An 18,323-nucleotide genomic window follows, 5' to 3' on the forward strand; every position below is an offset into this window, starting at 1 on the left:
CCAGTCATCTACTTTTCATCTCTGAGAATTTGCCTGTTGTGGACATTTCATCTAAATGGAATCATACAGTATGTGGCCTTTTGTGACTTGCTTCTTTGACTTGGTATAATGTTTTCAAGGTTTATCCATGTTATAGCACTTCTCAGTCCATCCATCCTTCTTCTTTCCCTCTTTCTTGCCTGCCTTCCTGCCTTCCTTCCCTGCCTTCCTGCCTTCCTTCCCTGCCTTCCTGCCTTCCTTCCCTGCCTTCTGCTGAACAACATTGCATTTATGGATATACAGTAATCCCCCCTTACCCATGCGGGATATGTTCTAAGACCCCCAGTGAATGCCTGAATACTATCAATACAGATAGTATTGAACCCTGTACATACTGTGTTTTTCCTATACATACCTATGATAAAGTTTAATTTATAAATTAGGCACAGTAAGAGATTAACACTAATAACTAATAATAAAATATGACAATAATAACAATATACTGTAATAAAAGTTATATGAATGTGGTCTTTCTCAAAATCGTGATTGTACTGTACTTACCTGTCTTGTGATGATGTGAAATGATAAAGTGCCTACGTGATGAAGTGAGGTGAATGATGTAGGCATCGTGAAGTAGTGTTAGGCTATTGTTGACCTTCTGACAATATGTCAAAAGGAGGATCATCTGCTTCTGGACCATTGTTGGCTGTGTGTAACAGACTGTAGATAACAAACTGTGGAAAAGGAAAACCACAGATAACGGGGTGCACTGTACCACATTTTGTTTATTTGGTAGTTGATGGATTTTTTTTTTCCTTTTTTAGGTTAATATAAATAATGCTCATGTGAACATTCAAAACAAAATTTCTATATGGACATATATTTTTCTCTTAAAAACCTAGGAGTAGAGGGTCGCCTGGGTGGCTCAGTCGATTAAGCATCCGATTGTTGATTTCTGCTCAGGTCATGATCTCATGGTTGTGGGATTGAGCCCTGCATTGGGCTCTGCACTGAACGTGGAGCCTTCTTGGTATTCTCTCTTTCCCTCTCCCTCTGCCTGAAATCCACTCGCTCTGTCTCTTTCTCTCTGTCTTAAAATAAATAAATAAACATAGGAGTGTAATTGTTGGGTTATATGATAACTATGCATTTACCACTTGTATCATGCATGTGTTGACTTCTCGCTGTGGAAGGTAGAGATTTCTATTTTATCTATTTTATCTATTTCTATTTTATCTCTAATTCCCTTGAAACTCAGTCTCATTTCTCCACATTTCTTCTCAGAATATTTAAACACAGATTCAGATTTCATCTTTTAGAGACCTTTCTTCCAGAGTCGTCTTATAGGCTCATTCTGACCTGGTTGCCTTTTTGGTTGGCTGTGCAGCAGTTGTCCTGAGGATTCTTCCCTATGTTTTTATCCCCATTTCTTATATCCTGTGCTGTCTTCTATTTTGTTTTACTCCTTTGTTTTCATGAAGCTCTAGTACTTCTGAGAAAAAGGGTGCATAAGAACAAAAACATTTATTTTTTTTTAGACTTTTTTTTTTTTTTAATAGGTTATTTTTAAGAGAGAGAGCGGGAGAGAGGCAGAGAGACAGGGAGACTATCTGAAGCAGTCTTTGTGCTGACAGCAGAGAGCCTGATGCAGGGCTTGACCCCACAAACCGTGAGATCATGACCTGAGCTGAAGTCTGATGCTTAACCAACTGAGCCACCCAGGGGTCCTGCTATCCATATTCTGACTGGCATAGAATTATAGTTTGAAAAGAAATTACTGCCTTAGGTTTTTTAAGTTTCCTTTATTGTTAAGTCTAATAACATTCTAACTTCTGATCCATTGTATGTTTTTTTTCATTTTAGAAGCTTTTATGATTGCCTCTTTGTTTCTGGTGTTTTAGATGTCCTCACAGTGAGCCATTGTGGTCCTTGATATCCATTGTTTTGGGCACTTGATGGGCTCTTTTAATATGGAAACTTGTGTCTTAGTTCTTAGGAAATGTTGTTGAATTATTTCAGTGAGGATTTTTTTCTTCCTCTCCATTTTCTATTTTCTTTCTTTCTGGAACTCTGTAGTCCTGGACTGGTCCTCTAGTTTTCTAATCCTTTCTTTCCTATTTTTAATTTCTATTTTAATTCTTTTCCTATTTTTAATATTTTTATAGGAAGTTTCTTCAGTTTTATCTTTCAGTTCTTGGCTTTCTTGCCTTTTTAATTTCTGCTTTATTTTTAATTTCTAGAGCATCTTGTTCTAAGTGCCCCTTTTCCAGTCCTTTTTAAAAATAGCATCCTGTTCTTTGTGAATATATCTTTCCTTATTCCTAAGGCATTTTGTTTTTATCTCTCTACATAATCTACTTTTAATTGACTTTTTTCCCCCTTGTTTCATTGGGACCTTGTCTTTTGTGTAGACACTTGCCTTTGATGTTTGGTAATCTTTGTGGTGTGATGCTTAGATTTAACAGCAGACAAAAAAAAGTGGTTGATTATACTCTGTAGGTATAGGTAGGTATAGGTAGGCTTGGTAATTCCTTGGGGAATCTCTACTGTTAAAGCTAGATCCTTTCTCTTGGGCTAATTAATCATTTGTCTGGAATTCCTGCAGATTCCTGCCTGGGAGGGTAAGCCTGGATTCCAGTGTTCTGAGAACTGAGTGGAGGAAGAGAGCTGGGAATCTCACCAATTCATTGTATAGATGGACTTTTAATAAATTCTCATTTTCAGTGTGTTATCCCATTATTCAGTGTGGTTGGTTTCTCCTAATCCAGAGATAATCTGTTTTACTTTCTTTAATGAATAAACACTTCCAGCCTTCTGAACTTTTGTTAGTCCTCTTTTTAGTTTGACCTTTATCCTAATTTCCAAAAGTACCTGATCTACCAATTCCAAACTTTTGTGCTGGTGGGATTCTGTAGATGCTTCTTAACTTTCCCCATTATTCATTTCATTCATTTAGTTTTCTTTTCTTTCAGTCTGTTTCTATTTCTTAATTTTTCTTGTGCCTTTATAGTATCTTTCTTTTCTTACAAATTTTCCTTTGTCCCTTTTTAAAAAGAATTACACTAGCAATACATGAATACATTCTTGTAAAAATGTTCAAGTAATAGAAACAGACAATAGAAATTGAAGTCCTGCTTGACTAGAATCCTGTCACTCATCTGTCCCTATTTAGTGTATATCTTTCCAGACTTTTGTCTGTATACATTTCATTATCTGTCTAGTTTTCTTTCTGTGTTGCTAATTGCACATGCTGCATGTAGTTACACTGCATTGTTTTGCAACTTCTTTGTTTTATTTACTATTATTTAATAGTAAATAAATATTAACATATGTTAGTTTTTTAAACTATGGCCTAGTATTTCCTTGTCTACCCCCTAGTTTGTTTATTCACTCCTTCACTTATGGATATTAGGATATTTTCAGTTTTTCATTTTTATAAACAATGCTGCAGTAAAAATGCTTGCATATGCCTCTTAGTATGCATGTGTTAGTATTTCTCTAGAGTGGAAGATGTAAAGAGAATTATTTTGGTGGCACACATGCATAGTTTGAATCTTAACAAATATGACTCTATTGCCCTTTTGGAGTCAGTACTAATTAGCATGGTCATCAACAGTGTGAGGTACCATGTCTTTACACTGTCTTTCATATTTTTATTTTTTACTTGAATAGAGCAAAAAATTGAAGTTCATCTTAACTTTTCTTTGACTGTTTCTGAAGTTGGACATCTTCCTGTATGTTTGTTGCTTCATATTTCTTCTTTGACTTGCTTATTCCTACCATTTGCATGGTTTTCAGATTTGTTATGTGCCAATTTCTAAATAACTTGGTGTAGGTGTTTTTGTATTCTAGATGTTTTTCTTTGCCATATATTTTGGAAACATTTTCACCCAGGCTTGCTTATGTTTGCTATCTTTTATTGTATAGAAATTAAATTTTTTGGTTTAAATTATTAGTATTGAATTTTAGACTTTTGGTTTTATTCTCTTTTAAAATGTTAAGTTGTATAGAACCATACATGTAGATATATTATTTGTAGCTTTTAACTAATTTTTATTGAGAAATATGCAACCAATGATGGCTTAAATAAAATAGCCACCATTGGCTATTTTCCTCAAATAACTGCAAATCTAGAGGTTTGGAGTGATTCTCCTCTGTTTTCTTTTGTGGTCGTAAGATGGCTGCCATAATCTGAGACATTGTGGCTACAGTCAAAGCAGGAAAAAGGGGAAAGGGGATGAGGCTTTTATTAGGAAAGCAAAAGTATTTCCAGAGGCCCTGCAGTTGACCTCTGCCTTTATTTCATTGGCAACCCTAACTACAAGGGAGTCTGGAAAGGCTTTTCTTTTTTTTCTTGTTTTTGGGGGGGGGATGGAGTGGATGGCAAGTAAAGATAAGCAAGAGAGGAACAAGGATAGGAAATAGTGGTCAGTTTTCCTACCAGTGATGTCTGCCACAACCTATAGTTTTAGTTTATGCAGAAGCTGAGAAAATATTATTAATTGAAATTAAATTCTAGTTTTAGTTCCTAAATATTTTATGTTACATATGTGTATGTGTGTGTGTATGTGTGTGTATGTTTTTTTTTTTAGGATTCCAGTTCAGTTGTAGAATGGACACAGCCCCCAAAGGAAAGAGGTTATCGGGGATCGGAACATCTGAACAGTTATGAAGCAGAGTGGGACATGGTCAATACAGTTCCGTTTAAAAAGAAACCACATACCAATGGAGGTATGAATTAAATCTTTTGAAAGCTTAAACTAATTTGCTACAATATAATATAAATAAAAGTGCAAAGAAAATTCTTTAATGTTCCTCTGTCACAAGGATGATTTCGTGCTTTAATACATATAACTCTTAATATTTTAATTATATTCTATATTCATCTCTCTTTTTGTTTTGATGGTTGTGACTTTATAAAAAAAAAGGTTTTAAAAATACTTGTTCTGTTTTGTAGTTACTCATGGAAGAAAATAGAAACACTTTAAAAACTTGCTTTAGATGTCTCTCAAGCACATTTTTCTAGAATAAAAAAATTCATGTTATTTCATCCTAAAGCACCAGGGGGAGATGGAGTATACCACTAAACTGTACTGTTCTAATTTCAGTGCTTACTGAGATCTTCACAGCTCATTATAGTCTTCTATTTATATATGTTCAGTGACTATTCTCCTTTATATATTACATGTATATATTTAAATTTATGCTGCTATGTGATGATTATCTACATGTAGATAACAAAAAAGACCCAAGCTAACAGCCTGGCAGAACACATATACTACCCCAAATAAGATTTAGGTAGCCCATCTGTGAGGTAGCCAGCCTATTTGTGATTTTTTTAAAAGTAGTAAATACATGTACAGAGTTAAAGTGGTTTTTTCATAGTGATTAGTTTGTGTTTTATAGCTTAATTTTATCTCTTAATGATTTTGGTGTGAATTTAGGATTTATCCACATTTGCCAAATTCAGAAAAGCTGGCCAAAATTGGCTGGAATACATACACTACATTTATATAGCCTTGTTATTAAGTGAAATTGATTTTCATCTGTGGCCTGGGGAATCATTCTCATATATAGTAGTTATCCTTTGTACTATATCATTTCTTAGAAACGGTGGTAATGAAGAAGTTAATAGTAATTTGTAAGCCTTTGGTAAATTATAGTCAGCTCAGTGCTGGTGTTTTGCTTTTTTTTTTTTTTTTTTTTTCTTCTTTTTGGTATTCTCTTTCTACTGAAAGGGAAGATTTTTACCAGAACAATACTAAATATTAAGACCATAGGACTTTAGCGTATTTGGCATGTGAAGTGATTTTTAACTGCTTTAGATTAGGTCTTAAGAATTAATTTATGTGAATTGATCTTTTTCTGTTTGTTTTGTTGGTTGTACCTAATAGTATCTAATATTGTTGAATCTTTGAAAATGACAGGCTATGGGAATGAACAAAGGAGTGAGTTTTCATAAATGAAAGAAACATTGCATGTATGTGAAATGCTGATAATAAACATCTTTTTAGGTTAGTAGTTTTCAACTTTGGCTGCACACTGAAATCACCTAGGGAGTTTAGGCTTTTTAGAAAAATACTGATGCCTGTATTTCATCCTGCTGGACCCTAGGCATCTGTTTTTCAAATGTTGTCCTGTTGATTTTAACGTGCAGAATTGAGAACCTGTGTGTAGCTATGTAGTTTAGCAAAATACTGCTCATATGGCTTGGCCATGCACTGTGACTTATAAAGTAAGGAGACTTTATTTAGCAATTATTAAAAGTTAAGGAGATATTTTCTTTTTTCCCAGTATTTGAAAACTATTACGATTGTGTATAGCAGTAAGCAATAATATTGAACCTAGTATAACTCAGTATGCATACACATGTACCTGTCTGCCAGGAGTTATGAAGTGCAGTGCATTCTGTCCCATCCCATCCCTTCCTCTTCTAGATTATTTCATCCAATTATATTTCATCAAAACTTCTTTCAAAAGGAGACATTTTCTAAGCTTGATGTTTCAAAATTCAAATTTATGCATTATGAAACATTTTTATACTTTTGAATCATTTTTCTAGTAAAATTTTATTTTATTATAATTTTCATGTTATATTTTTTACTTCTTTGTGTGACAAGGGAATTTGGAACAAAACATTTAAACATTAAATTTTTTTTAATGTTTATTTTATTTTTGAGAGAGAGAGAGACAGAGTGTGAGCTGGGGAGGGGCAGAGAGACAGGGGGACACAGAATCCGAAGCAGGCTCCATCCAGGCTCTGAGCTGTCAGCACGGAACCCAAAGCGGGGCTCGAACTCACAAACCGTGAGATCATGACCTGCACCGAAGTCGGACACTCAACTGACTGAGCCACCCAGGTGTCCCTGGAACAAAACATTTTAAAAATTGACTGTCAGAGACTTAACTTTCTTTACAATTTTTAAGAGTTTCTATTGCTCAGTCTTTGTTTTTGTATATCAGAACAAATGTTTTGAAAATGTATCTTCCCGCAACAACAGACTGCCGTCATGTTCTGTACACCTATCCAAATAAAATGTCATGTTCTTGGTGTTGATTCCATTCAAGACATATAGGGACTTATTTAACTGTTTTAGTTTTACTCTTCTGCTGTTGTGGTCAGTTTTCCCATGTCATTGTGCTGGAGATATGTTTTATATGTATTTGGTTACATTGTTCATCAGAACTAATTAGTTTTATTTACCTTTCTTTAAGAGAAGGAAGGAAATTTTGAGTTAACTTTTGGATTTATTAGTTTTCCTTTGTAACCATTTCTATTTTTGTTTAGCTATTGGTGGTAGACTAACTTGATGTTTCTTTTATGTTGACTTGGTACCAGGTTATTCATTTGTTCAATGCATCTTAGAGTACCTGCTATGTGCTAGTCACTCCTCTAGAAATTAGGAATATAATTGTGAATAAAATAAAGTTCTTGTTCTCATGAATCTTACTATGTTCAAGTAAAAGGACTTCTAGAATTGAATTGTAATGTTTTTTTCACTGTTTATTAGAGCTTCAAGTGAGGAAATGTGTGAGGCATTTTCTATACATGAATATTTCATATTTCATATGTGATGTATTTTTTCCATTAATGTGGGAAAATCTGTGTAAAATTTTTACTTTTGAATATGTACAAACTCCTGATAATTCATATAGCTTGCATGTATTAACATATATGGTTTTCTGGCATTAATTTAGATTAATTCTTTTTGTGTAATTTAAGAATTTAATTTAAAAAATTGTCTATCTAGTTTTTCATTGCTTTGAAAATATTTTTGGTCTTTGCAAATACCTAGTAGTATGTATCCTTTCTAGGTAGTCCAGACACAGTCACATGTAAATGATTTAGGAAGACATTGGAAATTAGAATTGTTCTCACTTTGATATTAGCTTGTAGTGATGTTATGAGCTCTGTGGTATAAATTCCAGTGAAATAGGATGTACAGTAGTCAAATGGGCACATGGTACTTAATCCAGTACCAGCCTTGGATATGTGTTCACTATCTAAACTGGTATGGAACCTAGGCAGGTCACTGCATAGTTAAGTTACTCAGCCTTTCTGGACTTCCTTTCAAATGATACTTGTTTAAGTGTCCATGAAAAAGTGATGGTGCCTGTAATCCTTGTAGGTAGAGGTTCTGTGAGCAGTAGATTTCTTTGTGTCAATTTAGGAGATCTTGTTGGAGGTGATGGAGCTATGGTGTTCTGACTATATGGGAAAGTGACATATGTGCAGGTCAACACTGATCTACCCTTTGATCAAGTTCTATAAGCACATATCTTCTATGTAATGTTTGTGCAGTTGGTAGTGTGGGATCGAGTTAATTAAGACCTTGCATAACAGGACAGTGCAGCACTTCTTAGGAAATAACATTCGAGAAATGGTTTCTTAAAATTTCAGAGACATGACATGCTTATGTTGGAGTTAAAACAGGTCAAAATGGCATTTTTGGATAAGAAGTATAAGTAATAGTAGGAAACATTTTACCCTTTTGTTCTTTAAATTTTTATTTAGGTATTTATTAAGCTGCTTGTTATTATACTGTTCACAAACCTAGGATTTTAAGCTTCTGTAAATAGCACACAAACTCAGAAAATGCTTTATTTTACGTTACTATAGTTTGGGTTGAACTGAGGTCTTAATTTAGTAGATGGTTGATGTAGTAAGATGATTGAATAGGTTCATTCTCTCTTTTGTAAATGTCAGATGCTTCACGAGTTTGCGTGTCACGCTTGCATAGGGGCCGTGCTAATCTCCGTGCTGTTCTAGTTTTAGTGTATGTGCTGCCGAAGTGGGCACTGTGTTCATTCTCTTTGAAGCACTCACAGCTTACTTATATTTTCGTCCTCAATTCTCCACTGCTCTTTGGGGTTTTGCAAATAAAATGTCTGTCTGTATATTTCTCCAGTGTTATTTTTTTGTACCAGTGTACTTACCTTTACCTTCACTCAATATAGTTTAGTAAAAGTAATTGCAAAAGAAAGTGAGGAAGTAAAGATTTTTTTGTTTTGTTTTTAATGACTCCAAGAGCATCATGCCATTTGTATTTGAGGGGAGGGGGCAGTGGAAAAGATGAACATTTATTGAGTGTTTGCTATATAATTGGCACCACACTAGTTAGTTGACAAGTATTATCTCTTTTAATTCTTAGAATAACATTGGGAGGTAAGTATAATTATCTCCATTTTACAGATGAAAACTAAGGCTCAGAGAGAATCAGTTATTTGCCCCAGATCATTCACTTAGTAAGTTGGTAAAGCTGCGGTTTGAATCCAGCCTGCCTGCTTCCAAAGCCATAGTCATTTTTGGGCAAAGCTTATATTTTAAATAGGGATAACATTTTTTTTTTCACTCTGTATGCAAGTAAGATAATTATTTAAGAAACTATTCTTTTAAGAAAATGTATGTTGCCATTTCTAATACAGGTAGAAGCCTGTAATATGAATGCTATAGTCATTCCCTAGGTTCAGCAGGTATCTGTTAGGCAGTCATGAAGAGCGCTGTCAGTACCTTTTAAAAAGGTGAACAAAAATATTTTGCCCCACTTTCTTGTTTTTAAGATGCTCCAAGTCATAGAAATGGGAAAAGCAAATGGTCATTCCTGTTCAGTTTGACAGACCTGAAATCAATCAAGCAAAACAAAGAGGGTATGGGCTGGTCGTATTTGGTATTCTGTCTAAAGGATGACGTCGTTCTCCCTGCTCTGCACTTTCATCAAGGAGATAGCAAACTACTGATTGACTCTCTTGAAAAATATGTGGTATTGTGTGAGTAAGTATCAAATTATTTTCTACTTATTGAAACTGGATTGTTATATTGGTCCCAAGGCAAACAATTTTTACTTGTCATTGGGCATCAGGGACCTGTGTGTAGATGAGGGCTCAAGCAGCTTTGTTCTTTCTGGGGTATTGACTGCTTTGGATGAATGATTGAATAAAATTTTGCCATTTTAGTACTTTGGATCTGCAATGTATCACCACCTTATTACTGTTCTAAAGAAGAGTGGTCCAGTAGTTTTTATACACATTTAAATGATGCATCAGTAATTTATGGATTACATATTTATTTAATTTATATTTTATTACATATTATCTGTTTAAGATAGAATTTTATTTGTAATGTTGCAAATTAGATCTGGCAAACCTACGGCCTTTATAAAATTATTGTAAGTGTGGAAGACAGGGCTTTCTCCCTTTCCAAAAATCTTTTTGTCTTCTGTTTATTCACCCATGTGTATTTGTACACACATACTCTTTCTTGCCTTCACTCCTAACAAATATATTTTGGTTATCTATTAAATTTCTGAGGACTGTGCTAATTGCTTGATAGATAGTAGTGAACACAATAGGCTTTTCCTAGATACCTGAGAGCATATGGTCTTGTGAAGGATGCCAACCAGTAAATGGCAATACATCGCAAGAACTAAGATACAGTACAAGGTACTTTGGGGCTCCCAGGAAGGGAGGAAGGGTCCCTCATTCAGCCTAGTTGGGTAGGGGTCAGGGAAGGCTTTCTGGAGGAAGTAAGTAGTATGTGTTGAGACCTGACGAGTGAATGTTAGCATGAAGAGGAGATAATTGGAGGAGAGAGGTTTTAGATGGAAGGAAATGTATAAAACATGATGTAAGTAGAGAACAGAGTAGTTGGTATCACAGGGCAACATAGTAGGGGAACAGAAGGTACCAAATGTAAAGATCAGGCCAGAGAGCTGAGTAAAGGCTAGAGCATGAAGGACCTACTAAAATCGTTTTAGCCAGTTGTTCCAGTAATCTAGATGAGATTATAGTGGCATAAATGAGGAGAGTGACAGGAAAGATAGAAGTATTGGAGAAAAATATTTAGAGTTTGATTTTGTGATTGAGTGGGTATGTGGAGGTAAGAAGAAGGGAGAAGTTGAGCTTTTTAGTTTGGGGAACTGTAGGGATGATGGTTAACCTTGTTATAATGTTGTCACTTTATAATAGAGTAACATGATGCCTAATTTTAGATTATCTAAATCCAGGAGTGATCCAGAAGTTGGGAGATTTTGGCTGTGCTTGCTTGCTTGCTTGCTTGCTTTCTTTCTTTCTTTCTTTCTTTCTTTCTTTCTTTCTCTAATATATTGTCGAGTTGGCTCACATACAATGTGTTCAGTGTGCTTTTGGTTTGGGGGATAGATTCCCGTGGTTCATCGCTTACATATAACACCCAGTGCTCATCCCAACAAGTGCCCTGCTCAGTGCTCTCAGTTTGTAACTATTTTTTTCCCTTCCCTTCCCCCATGGTCGTCGGTGAGGTTTGTCAAGTTCCACATGAGTGAAAACATATGATACCTGTCTTTCTTTGACTGACTTATTTCACTTGGCATAATACCCTCCAGTTCCATCCATGTTGCTGCAGATGGCAGAATTTCATTCTTTCTCATTGTTTGGCTGTGTTTTGTGATATGAAATTCTTCCCCCTACCATGTTGACCCATCTCTGACTGGCACTAAGCATATTGCTCAGACTAATATCCATAAGAAAGTCCAGCCTGGTTGGCAATATGTGGGTCTTAGATCTTGAAGAAAGAAGCTATGAATAGGTTACTACCCAGGGACTTATTAATAAGTAGATTTCAGGAGGGCAAAGGTTTGGCTGTTGAATAGCAGGTGTTCGGGGGTTTTAGTACCATAGCAGGCTCTGTATCAATCAGTGTTGTGATGTAACTGTCACTACGAAGTTGATTCAATCTGAGACCATTGATTACAGCATAGTATTAGGATGAAGTGGTAGTTCCTTTCTGCTCTTTAATGGTCTTTGGAGAACTAGGATTGGTTTTAAGCATTTTATCTGTCTCTTTTTCTACTTAGAGGGTGTGTGCACATACTTGCGAATGCAGAGGAAGGGCAGTGGGGGGGGGGGGAGAGAGAGAGAGAGAGAGAGAGAGAGAATTCCAAGTAGGCACCATGCCTAGTGCAGAGCCTGATGAGGGGCTTGATTCCACAACCCTGGGATCATGACCTGAGTCAAAACCAAGAATCAGATGCGTAACTGAGCCACCCAGGCACCCCTAAATATTGCATTTTAAATGTGTTAGACTATCTATACTATATGGAAAAGATGACTAATGTAATGAGAAGGATCAAAGTGGTATCGTGGAAAACATTAGAAGGATGTAGGGATTTAACGTGAACAAAAGGAGTTTGGGTGCAACATTAAATACAATTGAAACCTCTTAAAATGGTCAGTAGATCCTGCCTTGCCTTATTAACTTTATCTCTTTCTGTTTTTAAAATTTTTGATAGAGTGTGTGAGCAGGAGAGAGAGAGAATCTTAGGCTTCATGCTCAGTGCATATGATCCCACAACGCTGAGATCATGACCCAAGCCGAAATCAAGAGCTGTATGCTCTATTGACGGAGCTACCCAGGCTCTGTTTACCTCTTAAGCCTCATCTTATGCCATTCTCTTTTATATCGTAGCCATATGATTTTCTTTCAGTTGCTGAAATGCCCCAGACTGTGGACAGACAGTGTTAGAGTCCTATATGTGTGTTCTCTCTTTTGCTTGGCATATTCTTCTCCCTTTCTGATCCCTAAGGTCTCAGTGTAATGTCACTTCCTCATAGCAGCTTTCCTGGATGTCTCCTCTCCCGTGTAATGTAGGTTCCCACCCCCATTCTATTTCATTGTCTCATTCCCTTGTTTGCTTCCTTCATAGCTCTTAATTGAATAATTTTATCTGTTTACTTTTTTAAATGTTCTACTCTAGAATGTATGCCTACAAAGGCAGGGCTTGCATCTGTTTTGTTTACATTTTCTCCTCTAGGTTCCTAGCCACAGTGCTGGCACATAATACTTGCACAGTAAATCTCAGTTGAATGAATAAATGACACAGTACTTACCAATTCTACAAATAATTTTGAAAGGGTTGTTATAAGAAATATATTGCAGATTTGTTTTGCATGGGTCCAAAGAGCAATTAGAAGGTAACAGGTTGTAGCTCAGGGGTTAGACAGTTTTCTATCCTGGGTAGGTTCAAAAAGAGACTGAACAATCACTTAAGTGCTTATAAGAGTATGGGTACTTGAATGTGTGTTGTACCACATTCAAGTGCTATTTTGATGAGAGTTGTAAATGAAACTTCTTTACTAATACAGAAAAGGAAACAGGAGTAAATACAGGAATCAGACATGATGGTAAAAATATCATTATTGGTGAGGCTTAGATAAGCATCATAATAATTCACAGGGGTTATTTATGTCAAGCATGCACCTTACTCTTTTCTGATCTCAGTAATCAAGTATGTCCTAGTGAAGGAGAGTTCGTTTAATAGATGTGCGTATTTCCACTTGAAAACACGAAGCCATGGGAATGGTGTTCCTCTGTGAGTGCGTGCGTGTTTGTGTGTGTGTATTTCATTCATTGAGTTTTGAGGAGCACTTATGTCCTGGAAGTACTGTGCTAACTGCTGGAAAGAGCAGTAATCAAAAAAGATATGGCCCCTGCCTTCATGAAGTTTGTACTGTTGTGGGAAAAACAAACATTACTTATACAAATAAATGTAACATTTCAGCTAATAAGTGCTCCAAATAAGAGATATGTAACACTGTGAGAGCATATAATAGGATAATTTGGAAGTTTTTTGTGTGTCAGTAGTAATTGAAGCTTTGAGAGGGAATGAAATTAAGGGGAGGATAAAAGGGGATGTGATGTGAGCATCAGTGATTAATTGCAACCTTTAGTGACCTGGTCAAAGAGAAAAACCTACCAGAGGAGACTGCCCTCCCTATACTTTCTCTCCCCCCCCCCCCCCCCCCCCCACTTTTGGGCTTTATTAAATTTATAGTCAACCAGGGATATGGCTGTTCTGGGGGGAAGAGATAGCTTAAAGTGAGTCTGTCAAAAACTGTACCCCTAATACTAGCCACTTCTCCACTCTGTATCCTTCTGTGACACTGGGGGCTAATTTACTCTTTGCCCCCTGAATGGTCTGAAATGTGTAAGAATAGTACATCAAATATTTTATCTTCAAGGCCCCTCTATACCCTAAGTTAAAAATAAACACTTCCTATTCTCTTTCCTATCGTAAATTATACCCAATTATATTGTGCCATAGAGAGTTCACCAGAGATTATATGTTGAGTCCAAGTGGTAGAATACAGATACTCCAAATAAACTGTCACTAATATAAAAATTCCATATCTGTGTAAGTCATCTCTATTAGATTCTTAGGGACATATTAAAGATACTTGTTCTTTATTAGTTATGATCTAAATAAGTGGAATTCTCCATTAAGTTGAACTCCAAAGAAATGAAAATTCCAAATATTCTGAGGTTTTTACTACATGTTGGCCATGGCAGTCTCATTTCCTGTCCCGAGAGCTGTTGTCTTAAGCAAAATAATGTTTCCAGAATCATGTTCCTGTGGTCAGAGATTGTTGTTGAGGCCAGAAGGAAGAATAGTAGTTCCGCAGCCTCAGTGACATGTCAGGCAGGCTCTGCCAGGGTCACTCTTCTTGTCTTCTTCTCAATTCAAAACCAACAGAGAGAAGCAGACTATATTCTCTTTTTCTCTGTTTAACGTAAGTTGAATAATGTGGCTTGCGTTTGTGGCCATCTTATCTTCTTAATCTTCCCCCTAATGAATTAAGGGCCTTACCATACAGATGAACAGAAGTTGTGAACGCAGTGGGGATGTGCCTCCTTGTTAAGAGTGAGAACAAGGCTGGGCCAGCTATGCACAGTCCTTCTTTCAGTCTCAGATCAGTCAGTGCAAAATAGGCCAGCTTCTTTAGACTTGTTATTTCTCAGATGGTTTTCTTATCTCTGGCGAAAAACATTCATTGCTCCATTCATTGATGTTTGTTAGTGATCTTTGATTTATTACCATTTAAAACATGATACTCAAAGAATGAATCACAAGTACATTTATGTTACCTTTCTGGAATCAAGTTGGTTGCTAGGATATGAATGAAGGTTGTAACAGAGGTTCCAGTAAAATTAATTTGTATATTGGGACATTTTTACATTAATATATAATATCCACACAGTAAGATAATCCCTAAAAAGCCTAAAAATCCCTAAAAATCAGGTGTATATCATCATATAATACCATTTATAAGATTAGGTTATAGACCTTCATTTATTCCCTTTGAGACATATGTGTAAAATAGAATATCATATATATAGTTTTGTTGTAAATATTCTGCACCTTTTTATTTTTATTAACTTTTTTGACTGATAGCCTTTGCAATGATATTTTTATTTCTTTCTTAATCTTTCCATATTGGTCCATTCTCAGTAGCAATGGAAAATAGTTACCACCACATCTCAGCACACAAAGCATTCTTCGTCTGTTACCATTTCAGAATGTATTCTGAGGCCCTTGGGAGAGGCTCATTCCAAAGCCTGAAAAATACTTCTGAATTTACAGTAGATCTACTTCTATACTTGTGATATTAGACTATGGTTTTCTTTAAGCGCTTTAGTAGGCTCTAATAGAATTGCTGATGTTAACATCATTAAAAGTTTTGTCTTGCTGCTGCAGTGAGTTTGAAAGTCTTGAATAATGTTGTCATAAGATGTCAACTTCCCAGAATCCATTATATTTCCAGAATACATACATACAAATCCATAATATTTGATCTTTCCAAATTAAATCAGTGTGTTAACCTGGCAGGTGGAAGCATAACATTATTCTGGAATGCCAGCTCTCCTTTTGATGAGTTCTGCAATTGCCTAGCAGTATACAACTTGTCCTTTGACCAATGTACTTTTAAAAAATGTTTCTGTTGATTTCTTTAGCTAAGGGCAACCAAATCTTAAATTTTTTATGTCTTTTCTCTCAGAACTTTTCCCAGCCCCTCATCACAGAGCATTGGGTATAAAAAGTGAAATCCTTTCTTTTTAAAAGAGTGGTTGTGTATTGGTTAGGCAGTCATTTCTTCTTTCCATCACTAATTTCTTGATTACAGTGTTAAATCTGGAGCAATAGTATAATTCTCTGAGGCCGGATAGGTACAGGTTACATATCTCTTCCCTTTATACATGCATAGTCATGTTTTGACTTTCGTGATAATTTTTTTATTTGGATTTTAAAGAAATAATTTGACTTAATTTATCGTTAGAAAAAAATAATAACCATAGTGCTAGTTGCATTGTGCCAGGACAAAGTATATTGCTCTGTTAGTTACTTTTCTTTTTCTGGTGCTACATTTAAAAGACTTACCATTAAAAAATGCCTTGTGAGAACATACAGGTCTTCATATTAAGCATAATCCCGATAAGTGTTCAGAAACATAACACTTAATGAAAATTGAGCATTTTAAAAGTTATTTTTTTTTCTGCCTCAAATGACTCAACCTCAGCTCCTTAAAAAGCCAAGGAGCTTATTAAGCTACTGTTGTCTCTGAAGACAACTGTTGTTTCTGAATGTGTAAGAATAAGATCCTGATTTGGAGTTCATATCCCCTCTAGCATTGCTGTTGCATCCTTTTATGTTAGAATTGGGAAGAGATAACTGTTATTAAAGTTCTTATCTCAAACATTTATAATAAACTAGAAGTAGATAGCAGTAACCTAACACATTTAAGTTTTATTTTAAACACAGAAAAGTTGTGGATTTATTATAGCTAACTTACTAAGGTATAAAACTTACTGAATAGAAAAAAGACTGGATAATTCATCTGATTACTTGAAATTAGATGTCTATTTGGAAAAGATTTATTCTGTAGTTATTAAGAAATGTGAAGAAAAACTTGCTTCTAGAGCTTAAGCCAGAACTAGACATACTGTACCTGAACCGTACCTTATAACTTTGTTAATAATTTTGTATGTGTTTATAATTATGTTAGCATAATTAATGATCTTTAACAAATAATTATTTTATCTTGTGTTTTTAAATACCTTGTAATGTAGTATTACCAATCTCTGGAATGAAGTTGGAAACCCTTTCCAAATAGGACATTTTCCTGTATTGTACATATTAAATATACTGATGAATCCTAAAGTGTGTTTTAACATTAAAAGATTTTCATGATAACAAAGGCAGATATATTTGTTAGGCTTTTCTATTATAATTATAAACAAAAATTTGAGTTCATTACAACTTAGTCTTCTTGGCTTTACCTAGAATAAAAATATGCTTTAGTCCTTTTGTATTTGTTAATTTAGTATTTCCTGTTTCACGTAGTTTTGGAGCTCATTTAAGATAGTTCCTAAATAGTTGCTAATATTGTATTAATGGGAAACAGTTCTAGAAGTGGACATTTGAGTTTTGGGGTAAAAGTAACTAGGCATTAATAATTATTCAGGTAGTAATTGATCGACTGTGCTAGTGTTTTCTACAGATCCCTTCTTTTATTACAGATCTCCACAGGATAAAAGAACACTTCTTGTGAATTGTCAGAATAAGAGTCTTTCACAGTCATTTGAAAATCTTCTTGATGAACCTGCCTATGGTTTAATACAAGTATGTTTCTTAATCTATTTTGTATTAATCTATTAATCTGATTGCAGTATTTTATATCCTCCCACCTCTTACTTTCTCAGAGATTATATGGAATGGGCAAGTGCCTCTCTATGTGTAAACTTTATGAAACTATTCTTCGTAAGTTTTTAAAAAGTTTTTATTCATTTTGAGAGAGAGTGGGTAAGCACAAGTAGGGGAGGGACAGGGAGAGAGGGAGAGAGAGAGAATCTCAAGCAAGCTGTGCACTCTCAGCATAGAGCCCAGTGTGGGGCCTGATCTCACGAACCATGAGATTATAACCTGAGCTGTCATCAGGAGTCAGACACTTAACCACCTGAGCCACCCCAGTGACCCTATTCTCCATAATTTTTTACAAATAATATGCATTTATTTTTAAGAGTCAGAAGCTTCTTTGGTTCTTAGTTACCAATAAAACAATTTTCCCCTTTGTTGTAATTCTGAAATTGGACATTAGATTTTTATTGTTATAGCTTTCACTGTTTGAATCAGGTGAAAGGTTACTGGGTAAGCCACTTTGAATTCATTAATGATAAACTTAAAAATATGGTTTGAATTTTTTTTTTCATTTATTTATTTTTATTTACTTTTGAGAGACAGAGAGAGACAGAGCATGAGCAGGGGAGGGGCAGAGAGAGAGGGAGACACAGAATCCGAAGTGGGCTCCAGGCTCTGAGCTGTCAGCGCAGGGCCCGACGCGGGGCTCAAACTCACGAGCCGTGAGATCATGACCTGAGCTGAAATCGGCTGCTCAACCGACTGAGCCAGCCAGGCGCCCCTGAATTTTTATTTTCCATTTAAGTAGGTTCATTTAGGGTCATGATAATCTCATCCCCCTTAAAGTATTTGAGTATATTCTTACATTTGACTAAAAATAATTCACTTAGCACAGGC

General features: G+C 35.5%; 1 protein-coding gene and 1 non-coding gene across 4 annotated transcripts in view; one reads left to right on the plus strand and one right to left on the minus strand.

The window, feature by feature from the left end:
* Positions 1–18,323, plus strand: part of TBC1D15 (TBC1 domain family member 15) — a 75,125-nt gene that overhangs the window by 27,075 nt on the left and 29,727 nt on the right. For all 3 annotated transcript variants that reach the window (XM_030323243.1, XM_032594011.1, XM_030323242.3), the window contains exons 4-6: positions 4,572–4,710; positions 9,541–9,751; positions 17,309–17,411. In XM_030323243.1, the coding sequence (XP_030179103.1) occupies positions 4,572–4,710; positions 9,541–9,751; positions 17,309–17,411 (453 nt within the window). The remainder of the gene's footprint in view (positions 1–4,571; positions 4,711–9,540; positions 9,752–17,308; positions 17,412–18,323) is intronic.
* On the minus strand, positions 8,676–8,779 carry LOC115519580. The gene has a single exon (XR_003970578.1). It is a non-coding gene; the product is annotated as a U6 spliceosomal RNA (small nuclear RNA).

This window comes from Lynx canadensis, chromosome B4 (genome assembly GCF_007474595.2).
Source record: "Lynx canadensis isolate LIC74 chromosome B4, mLynCan4.pri.v2, whole genome shotgun sequence".
Classification (NCBI taxonomy): Eukaryota; Metazoa; Chordata; class Mammalia; order Carnivora; family Felidae; genus Lynx; species Lynx canadensis.